Consider the following 10,099-nt stretch of genomic DNA (forward strand, 5'->3'; position numbering starts at 1 on the left):
GCTCTATAACAGATTTGTTGAGAAGCACATGGTGTTGCCTTACTTGTACATCTTAGGATTATTAAAACTTATAATATGTTGCATAAACACAGCCGGAGATGAAGCTAAATCTAGATTACAACCAAATGAATTCTATACAACAAGACGAATCACATACAAGAAGATGTATGATGCAAAACATGTTGCTCACTTATTTTTTAGGGAAGTAAGTAAGATTAGGCGGAATCCATGGAATAATTGTTAGTGATAGAGATATTAAATTTTTAAGTTACTTCCGGAAATTATTGTGGGGTAAAACTGGTACAAAGTTGTTTTCATCTACATGTCATCCTCAAATTGATGGACAAAGTTAATAGAACATTAGGAGCGTTACTTAGGCTCTAAGAATATTAAGTCCTCGGATGAATGTTTGTCATTTGTATAGTTTGCATATACTAGAGCAATTTAGAGTACAACTCATTGTTCTCCTTTTGAAGTTGTGTATATATTTAATCTACTTATGCCTCTTGATTTTCTTCCTATTCTTTATAATATTTTTGTGAGGGAAGCAACCCGTTGATTTTCTTCCTATATCTTCTAATATTTTTGTGAGCGAAGCACCCAAGTCAGATTTGATCAAAACATTGCACAAAGAGGTGAAAGAGAATTGAGAAACAAAATTTTAAAGTTGTTTCAAAGAATTAACGACGGAAGAAAATAAATTTTCAACCTGGTGACTGGGTTTGGATACATTTTCGCGAGTAGCGATACCCATCTCAAAGGAAGAAAAAGTTACATGGAGCGATTCTCATTGAAGAAAAAAAAAAGTTGAGGGGATGACTCTTATCATATTCTGAAGAGAATTAATAACAATGCATATAAAATTAATTTTCCCGAAGAATTTTCCTTAGAATCAAAGGGAGAAAAAAGTATTATAAGCATAAAAAAGTATGTATATGAAATTTTGATTGCAAAGAGTACCAATAAAAAGTAATTTAATTTTTAGCATTTTATTATAAAATATTTGGTTCAACGGAGTCAATACATTCAAGTCATACAAATTATGGAGATCTAAGAGGATCTCGATTAAATGCCACAAATGTATTTTGTGAAGAGACTATAAATACCCACCACCTCTTTGTTATTAGTCATTCAATCTAGTTCGATTATAATCATTCAATCAAGTTCAATTAAACGCCACAAACTTATTTTGTGGAGAGACTATAAATACCCATCATCTACCATCTGAGTATCATTTTTGTCATTAGTCATTCAATCAAGTCACCATCCAAGTATCATCTTTGTCATTAGTCATTCAATCAAGTTCGATTATGAAGTGACTCAGTTTAGAAAAATTTAGAACAATTTAGAACAAGATTTGCCATTAATGCAATTCTTGTGGCAGATTGCATCTGAAACATTCAATCAAGACTCTCTTGTCATTAATGGTCTTGATCAAGTTCAATTATAGAGTGGCTCAATTTAAAACAAATAAAAACAAAGTTTCAATCAATCAAGACTCCCCTTAATGGTCTTGATCTAGTTCAAAGTTTCAATCAAGTTTCAATCAAGACTCTCATTAATGGTCTTGATCAAGAGTTTCAATCAATCAAGACTCTCAATGGAATAACTCAATTTTTGATTTAAAATCTTGCTCCTAGATCAAAAAAGGTAATCTAAGAGATAATTTAATAGTAATCTAATTCTAACCTTGTTTCTTGCGTTAATTAGTTATTGGTTTAACGAAACTTGGAGGGTTAGGCCAAGCTTTATCACTCCCAGGGATAAAAGTGCACAATAAACAAAACATAATATCAATAGATCTACTTTTATATTCAACCCAATGAAGTTAGACCATTTTGTAAGTTTATCTCTACCATTGTTCATTTGATTACAATTTGTTATCAAGAAAACTCGTACTACATATTGGTTACCATGCATTCTAGAGCATTATCTAGCCAAAAATCACGGCATTATCTAGCCAAATATGATGACAATCAATTTTTATATCTCTATCCCCTGCAAACAATTTTCAATTGTATCAATACAAAATCCGATCGATTTCCCCAACGCCATGACCTTTGCGAGTATTAATCTTGTTTCACTATGTCGGGACATTATAAATGCCGTGTTCATCGCAGCCCATTTCAAATGACGATCAGCATCAGACTTTGGAAGGCCAAGCCATACAAGAACACTCTCCAGCTATTGCAAATAACAATAAGAAATAGGTACTAGAAAATGGAAAACAAGGCGAGAAAATCACAGGGAAAGGACTTGTTTTACCTTGAGAATATCTGCTAGATGGCCATCAGAATTTCCAGCAACGAGAAGCTCAGCCACTAAGCCTCCTAATATTACACATGAAAACTGGTTCAATTTCTGAAACACCAAAGGAAAAAAGGATTCTGTTCAAAAAACTTCTCTAGCAATTCCCCAAGTCACAAAGTCATTCAAGATAATCAGACCATTCCTCTATTTCAGGAATTCGATTGAATTCAAGATTTCCCGTCTTTGAGTTGGGTTTCTTTCCCAGCTTCGAATGCGGTCTAATGAACAACTACGGTTATTTTAAGAATAGGATAAGTAAAAACAACTTTAAAGAAGAAAACAGAACAACGACCGATTGAAAAATAGTTGAACTTATATTAAATTTCAATTCTAAACGACAAACAACTATCAAAGAGCACTTAATTTTCGATGTCTTATCTTTCTCAAAAGATTGGATGTGTGAGATCCCAGGTCGGATGGAGAGGGGAACAGAACATTAATTAAAGGGTGCGTGGAAACCTCTCACTAACAAACGCAATTTAAAACTGAGGCTGACGAGATACGTAATGGGCCAAACTGGACAATATCTACTAACGGTGGGCTTAAGCTATTATAGTTGACATCAAAGCTAGACATCAGACAATATGGCAGCAGGATGTTAGGCCCCCAAGGGAGGTGAAATGTGAAGATGGTGTGGCAGCGAGGACGCTGAGTCCCTGAGGGGTGGATTGTGAGATCCCACATAAATTGAAGAGGGGAACAAAACATTACTTATAAGGGTGTGGAAACCTCTCACTACAAATGCGTTTTAAAACTGTGAGGCTAATGACGATTGTAATGGGCTAAAGCAAGCAATATCTACTAGCAGTAGGCTTGGACTATTATAGTTGGTAGTAGAGCTAGACACTAGACGGTACGGCAGAGAAGGCCTCCAAGGGGGGTGTGGAATGTGAGGATGGTGAGGACGCTGGCCCCAAGGGGTGGATTGTGAGATCCCACATAGATTGGAGAGGGGAATGGTGTGGAAACCTCTCACTAACAAACGTGTTTTAAAACCGTGAGGTTGACGACGATACATAGTGGGCCAAAGCAGACAATATCTACTAGCGGTGGCATACAAACTTATTCAAACGGGTCGAAACCAACTAACAGAAAGTCATTAAAGGCTTTACGCAATAGCATACAAAGTAAGAAGTGAACTTTTCACCGTTAAGGAAATTGTGCCTTTATTTTCCTGTCTGCCTTTATTTTCCTGCATGATACAGAACAGATTAGAGCTATAGAAATCAGGATTAATACATTAAAATAAGTGAAGAAATCTCACCCTCTCATGCAAATTTTTTATATCAGCATTTTCCACCAAAATCTTAATTGAATCAATCTGCATGGAGAGTTGATCAGAATGAACATTAGTTTCGCTTCAAGGGATAATGTTGAATGGATATAATCCCACATACTAAATCAATTGGGCAGAAGAATCAGAAGAGAAGAGATTTAGCTGTGAGATCCCACATCGATCGGAGAAATGTACGAGTGCCAGCGGCATCCTCGAAGGAGTGGATTGTGAGATCTCATATTAATGGGGGAGGAGTACGGAACACCATTTATAAGGATGTGAAAACCTCTCCTAACAGACACGTTTTAAAAACCTTGAAGGGAAGCCTGAAACAGAAAGACTAAAGAGGACTGTAACTACCCAGATCCTCCGCTAGCAGATATTATCCTCTTTGGGTTTTCCCTTTCGGGCTTCCCCTCAAGGCTTTAAAATGTGTCTGGTAGGGGAAGGTTTCCACACCCTTATAAAGGGTGTTTTGTTCTCCTCCCCAACCAATGTGGGACATCACAACGACAATACTCGCTAGCGGTGGGCTCATACCATTACATAACAATGATAATCTATCATATTTCTTTGAAACAGTGAGGAAGCAAAACCAAAACGTGCCTTAAAGTGGATTTTCTAAGAAGCCTTACAGATCAAATATATGAAGGAAGATCCAAGAACTTCATGAAAAGGATCGTACCTGCCCAAGAAATTCAAAACCAACAAATGAAACATTTCCTTCAGCAAATCTATTCTGTCTAAGAGCTTGAATGCTTGGCACCTCATATTGTTTTGGAAGAACGCCCATCAGATAGCCAACGAGAAAATGTCCAGCTTCATGCTGCACGCATAATCCAAACTTCCAATTACAAACTCGAACTCACAAACAATAGTAGAAACATCCATGAAAGAATCAGTAAATTTAGCTCACTTTACTTGTGCACAAATGAGGTGTTCTTCTTCTTCACAACGAGAGGGATATCTACCTTCAGCAATTAAACTCTCTAGCCTTTCAGCAGAGATCTATAAGAGAACGAACGGATAAATGAAGAGGCATGAAATTTTCAGAAACAAAAACTTGCATAACAAGAAGCAGGGAATGTACCTGAAGACATGGCTGAATTGAATCCAGAATCGAATCCACCAATGGTTGGAGGGATAAAATATCCTTTGTATTGAGCTCTGACTCGTCCATTGCTGAAGGCCTCTTGGTTATCTACGCCATTTTCAATAAGATTTCGAAGATAGAAAGGATCGAAATCAACGATGTTTTGACAGAGAGAGATGAACCTGTTTGGCGGCACCGAAAGCACGAAGGCCGTAGGGTTTCCCCTGCAACTGCTTGACCAACGAAAGAGCGGATTTGTATTGACGCTTGGAAAGCGCTCGATCCACAAGCTTCAGAGCACGACGTCGTTTGGCTGCACCATCACCGGAATCCCAACGTTTCGCGGACGAAATGACGTCTCCAGTCACCGGAATCCTCCGATGAAACTCAAGGTTGGAGGTGAAATCGCAATCCGCAGCAGTGAAGAACATATCTCTTCCGTTTGACGTTTCCCGAGAAAGAAAATGGAAAAGAAATTAATCCACGGCACAAATTTAGTTGTTGTTATTTATTTATTATTGTTATTTATTTATTTTATTATTTATTATTTATTATTTGTTATTATTATTATTATTATTATTATTATTTTGCTTATTTAGGGTATTGAATTAATAATTAAAATCTTAAAAAAAAAATTAAATATTCTTTCTAACCATCTATTGTAACCCCAGTTTTAGATTTGTTAGATGGATTAAACTTGAATACAAATGATTAGTTCACTCATGATTGTATGTGTTTGCATCTACTCAATAGTGGAGTTGAATATTTTTTAAAATATCCAATTAAAATACTCAAGGCCGATGTTATTTTTAATTGGAAGTAAAAGCAAGTAGGTAAGTGTTGGGATATGGAGTGTAATGCCTAGATCTAGTAGAGATATAATTGGAAAATATTTGGTAAAGATATGACAGATATATATATATGTGTTAGATTATATCGGTAGGTTTAAATCATTGGAAGCTATATTTAGTAAATTGAAACACCGTATATATACCCATTAGACAGTTCTATCAAAATGTACTTCCTTCTCTTCCTCCTCTCTTGTAGACTAAAAATTTGCATTTAAAAATTTGCAGTTCTATCAAAAGACCAGTATACAATAATTTGCATTTAATTTTGTAGACTAAAAATTCAACCGAAAAAAAAAAAAAATCACTGCTATTCAAAGTATCGAGTATTATAGATCAATCCAACGAGCACCAAGAATATAAGCTCTTTAGAAGTCCAAAAAGAAGCTAACTTTACAAACATGGTAACCAAAATAGAATAGAGATGGATAAACATGGGAAGATCAGAAGTGAGATGAATTTAGTGGGTTACCTACATGGCAGATGAAGATGAAGTCCTCTCCATTTTTCTACCCCAAATTCCTCGGTGATCTTCTAAGTATCATTGTTTCTCTTTCAACGCCAATCTTCCCATGTTTCTTCACACTCTCCGTCCCTCCATTTTCACGAACTGCGCTGCTTTCCTTCTGTGTCGATACCCCATTTTGATACCCATGGTCGTTAATATTAGGGGGAAGAGCTGCAGGATCCAATTCGAATGACCCTTTTGGAACGCCTTCTCCTTCCTTTCCAGTCATTCTAACCGAAGGGATTTGATGAGAGAATCTGTACAGCTCGTTGGGTGGGATGTTAATGGAGTTTAGTCTATGCTTCTCAGTAGTCTGAAACAAACAGACAAAGCCCTTGACCTTGTCCATGAAAGCAATCGAGATGCCAACATCGTCGTCATAATCTCCCAAGATCTCAACGAATTGATACACAAAAGCTGTGTGTTTTTCAGGGTTAGAGCTCCATTTAATATCCCAATCCTTGAAAACAGCCCAAGTTTCTCCTTTTCTGGGATGCATGAAGAAAGAATTCTTGAATCCCCCCCGCTTGGGGCAATGTACTAAATGGGAGAACATGGGAAGATCAGCAGTTACCTCAGTTTCTCCTATTGTGTACTTCCCGCATGCTACCGGCAATTCTGCATCACTCCATTCAATTTCATCTTTGTCATCTGGGTTTGGTTCGAACCAGGTAAACTGGAGCTTGAATTCTGGGGAGAACACTTTTCTAATGCGGGCGTAAAATCTTGGCATGCCATCAATGATGTCATATATAGCCCATACCTGATTGACTGCAAAACAAGCTTCCACTTTATCCTTGTCGAAATCGCTAAACTCAGGATCTGAACACACCAAAACGTGTACTCCTTTCAAGTCTGTGTTGGGCTTGAGTTCATGTTTGATGCCCTTTGCATCACCATCAACAGTTCCATGACAAACAGAAGAGTTGTTCATCTTCTCTTTCAAGTCTGCTGATTTTCGTTGTCTCTTCCTGTTTTCGCTCTTGGTAGGAGGCTTTTTCGTGCTTGTTGCTGCATTGGGTTTAGGCTTAACATTACCTCCCTGTCTATCTTCCACATCCACTTGTTGTGCCTTCTGTTTTTTTCCAGCGTTAGCATTCAAATCAACTCCAGCAGATCTATCCCGAGATTTCTTATCAGAACTATGTTTGTTTTGTGCAGCAGATTTGGAAGCTCCTGCTTTTTTCTGAGGGATGTTAGCTTGGTGGGATGTTCGAGGCATCGTTTCGCTACTCAAATCACGAGGGATGAAACCACCGCCACAATTCTGGCAACGCAACATCGTATTAAGATAACATTTGAGGTACTGATACCTCACATTACAAAATGGGCAGCATGTCCAAAAGGCCTGCTGTGGCTGAGGCTGTGATGGTATATAAGAATTCCCTCCACTTGAGTAGCCATTTGCAGCTCCACTCGCTTGGTTGTTGAATCCATTTCGCTGATCATGAGATGACTTGGAAGGTGCAATATTTCTTCTTGCAGCTCCATACTTCCTGTCATATAACATGCGTTTTGACTGATCAGAAAGCAGTCTGTTGGCTTCACCAACAAGTTTGAAAGCAGCTTCTGCACCAGCAAACTTGTTCTTATCTGGGTGGAGTAACAGTGCGAGCTTCCTGTACTGCTTTTTTATAATTGTTTCGTCTGCTGATTGATCAATTTGAAGAATCCCATACCAATCATTTTCCGTTCCATAGATTCTATTCTGTGCTGAACAGTGAATCTCACATACCGTTAGCAATTGAGTAATGTTTTCAAGCGAAGGAAAGAGCCTATGTGCTGCTTGAGCCATCTTCTTCGCCCCAATAAAATCACTGATTTCCAGCTTCTTCTCAGCAATTTTCATAGCCTTGATAGCCTCTTCCATGTTACAATCCATTTCTACCACGTTCAAGCATTAACCACTTAAATTGTCAAACACAGAAGACTCTACTCTTGCTGCTGACAATCCATCAGCACCAAAACTCGATAGTTACAATCTGCATTAATGTAATCAAATAAACTAATAACAACACTCTCCAAGTCTTTTTAAAAACAACAATGTAAATCGATCTTCATGATTTGAAGTGCAGACATCAAATCAAGCTTTGAACAGAGAGAATCTTACCACCAAAACAGTTGGACAGACTGAAATGAACTTGAAGCAAGTCGTTTAAATAAGCCAATGGAGCATGAATGATGCTCTTGCATCTTAATCAAAGGGATTGGAGATACATTATCCATGAGTGCGAAGGATCCTAATTCTTGAAATTAATACCTGCAAGTACAATTCAAATACCAAAAAAAAAAAAAAAAAAATCATAACCAGCAGGTCAATGGAGAATAAATGTGCAAAAAGGAGAAATACAAGCAAAACCGATAACTGAAACTCCCGAACAATCACAAGCATCTTCATACTTAAGCCTCAAACTGCTATGGTTGCCTTGCTTGAGGCACATACCACAACAGGCACAAGTGCTTTTTCACCAAGAAATTAACAAAAGTTGATCAATAAACTCACTTCTTCGAAAGGAAACTCTTAATCAGAAAACTTTTCATTGATCATAATACTAGTGTAACATGAGATGGAGATAAAGAACGAATGATCTGAAAACAAGCAAAATCTTCAACAGTTGATGTTTATTCAACTCCGACATTTCCACAAAAACAAAAACAACACAAGAATTCAGCAGTGAACATCACATCATCCGAAAACTTCTTACCAAAAACCAGTGAACAGCACAACAAAATATAGAAATCAGCATCACAAAACACAAATAGCCTTACAAATGAGCAATAAAATACCAATTAGGAACACTAAGGGGCAGAAGGATCAAACATATAAGGTAAGACATTAAAAAATACAAGATACAAGATCGAAAGAAGAGGAGAAACAAATTAATGCAGAAGAAGAAGGATTTACACGGAAATGAGAGGAACTGTCACGAATTCAGGCGAGAATCAAAAGGATAGACAGGAAGCGAGGAAATGATGGACTTACCGAGAGTTCAAAAATAGAGGGAAAAGAGCCGCGGGAAAAGTGAAACATTTTGGAGGGAAGAAGGGAGCTTAAATAGCGGCCCATTCTCCACTCTCCACTCTCTCTACAAAATTGGGCCCAAACACGCTCTCCAACCACCTAAATAGAATTCACAATCTAACCCTTTTTAACATAACTGAGAAAATGGTTAGTGAACTAAAGCATTTAGTGTCATCGTAACAAATGTTAGAAAAAATATTCTTGAAAATGGTTCGTGGATTAAGGCATTTAGTGTCAACTTACCAAATGTTACCAAAAAAAAAAAATATTCTTTCTTTTTCAAAATCGACCGTGATGTTGGCTTTTTTTTTTTTTTGTTCTTAATCTCAAATTAATTATTTTTAATAAATTAATTAATTGATGTTTTGATCATAACAAACGTGCGTTCAATTATTAGCGATTAGAAGTATTTTGAATTGTGTAAGGTAGGGAATAACAATTTCAATGTCGTTTTTGGTTCATTCAAATCAGAGCGAAAACGAAAAAGTTTCAGTCGAAACAAGATGATACTCAACATGATGATATGACGATAAAATTGACATTATGGACCAATCAAAGCATGACACTTAGACACTTAGAGTAACAAATACTGGAGTTTTTACTTACTTTTAAATTGAAATAAAATTATTTGAATTATAAAAATAAATAATCGTTGCTCATATTATTTTCATTAATATTTTTTTTAGTGAAGCTCGTAAGGTTTAGGATGATGTTGGGTTAAAATTTGCAACGTTTTGATCAAAATGGTGCTTACAATATTCGTGCAATTTTCAGTATCAATGACAAGACTGCAATGAGTCCCCCTTGACTAAACATTGTGTGTGAAACAGATTGTCTCTTTGATTATCAACATCATTCTTCGTAACTTAGTTTTAACAAGTCAATAAGTGTCAAATGACTCCCATCTTCCAATTCCTCATCTTTCTTCTCGACTTCTTCTAGCTCATTGATCTTCCCTCCATTAACCTCATCTTGGTTCATGATTGTACAGTAGTTAATATGTTTAGGACCTCACACACTCAACTCACTGATTTTACACTAA

At 36.8% G+C, this 10,099-nt stretch overlaps 2 protein-coding genes across 6 annotated transcripts; both read right to left on the minus strand.

Annotated features, from left to right (window-relative positions):
• Positions 1 to 1,806: 1,806 nt before the first annotated feature.
• LOC111467900 lies at positions 1,807 to 5,162 on the minus strand. Of its 3 annotated transcripts, XM_023112988.1 has the most exons (9): positions 4,862 to 5,160; positions 4,677 to 4,787; positions 4,508 to 4,594; positions 4,272 to 4,412; positions 3,575 to 3,631; positions 3,458 to 3,502; positions 2,266 to 2,361; positions 1,975 to 2,184; positions 1,807 to 1,902 (listed from the first exon to the last, which is right to left on the minus strand). In XM_023112988.1, exons 1-8 carry the CDS (start codon positions 5,108 to 5,110, stop codon positions 1,984 to 1,986), a joined length of 987 nt encoding a protein of 328 aa, XP_022968756.1. In that variant the 5' UTR covers positions 5,111 to 5,160; the 3' UTR covers positions 1,807 to 1,902; positions 1,975 to 1,983. The 3 variants fall into 3 exon arrangements, with proteins under 3 accessions (XP_022968756.1, XP_022968755.1, XP_022968757.1); XM_023112987.1 differs by having other exon boundaries at positions 1,807 to 2,184; XM_023112989.1 differs by lacking the exon at positions 3,575 to 3,631 and having other exon boundaries at positions 1,807 to 2,184; positions 4,862 to 5,162.
• A 662-nt stretch (positions 5,163 to 5,824) lies between these two features.
• LOC111467857 lies at positions 5,825 to 9,052 on the minus strand. 3 transcript variants are annotated; one of them, XM_023112927.1, is made up of 3 exons: positions 9,019 to 9,052; positions 8,146 to 8,295; positions 5,825 to 8,017 (listed from the first exon to the last, which is right to left on the minus strand). In XM_023112927.1, the coding sequence occupies exon 3, from the start codon at positions 7,915 to 7,917 to the stop codon at positions 6,037 to 6,039; it is 1,881 nt and encodes a 626-aa protein (XP_022968695.1). In that variant the 5' UTR covers positions 7,918 to 8,017; positions 8,146 to 8,295; positions 9,019 to 9,052; the 3' UTR covers positions 5,825 to 6,036. The 3 variants fall into 3 exon arrangements, with proteins under 3 accessions (XP_022968695.1, XP_022968696.1, XP_022968694.1); XM_023112928.1 differs by lacking the exon at positions 9,019 to 9,052 and adding an exon at positions 8,941 to 9,001 and having other exon boundaries at positions 5,825 to 7,976; XM_023112926.1 differs by lacking the exon at positions 9,019 to 9,052 and adding an exon at positions 8,941 to 9,001.
• Between the last annotated feature and the right edge of the window lie 1,047 nt (positions 9,053 to 10,099).

Source organism: Cucurbita maxima, unplaced genomic scaffold, assembly GCF_002738345.1.
Source record: "Cucurbita maxima cultivar Rimu unplaced genomic scaffold, Cmax_1.0 Cma_Scf00035, whole genome shotgun sequence".
Classification (NCBI taxonomy): Eukaryota; Viridiplantae; Streptophyta; class Magnoliopsida; order Cucurbitales; family Cucurbitaceae; genus Cucurbita; species Cucurbita maxima.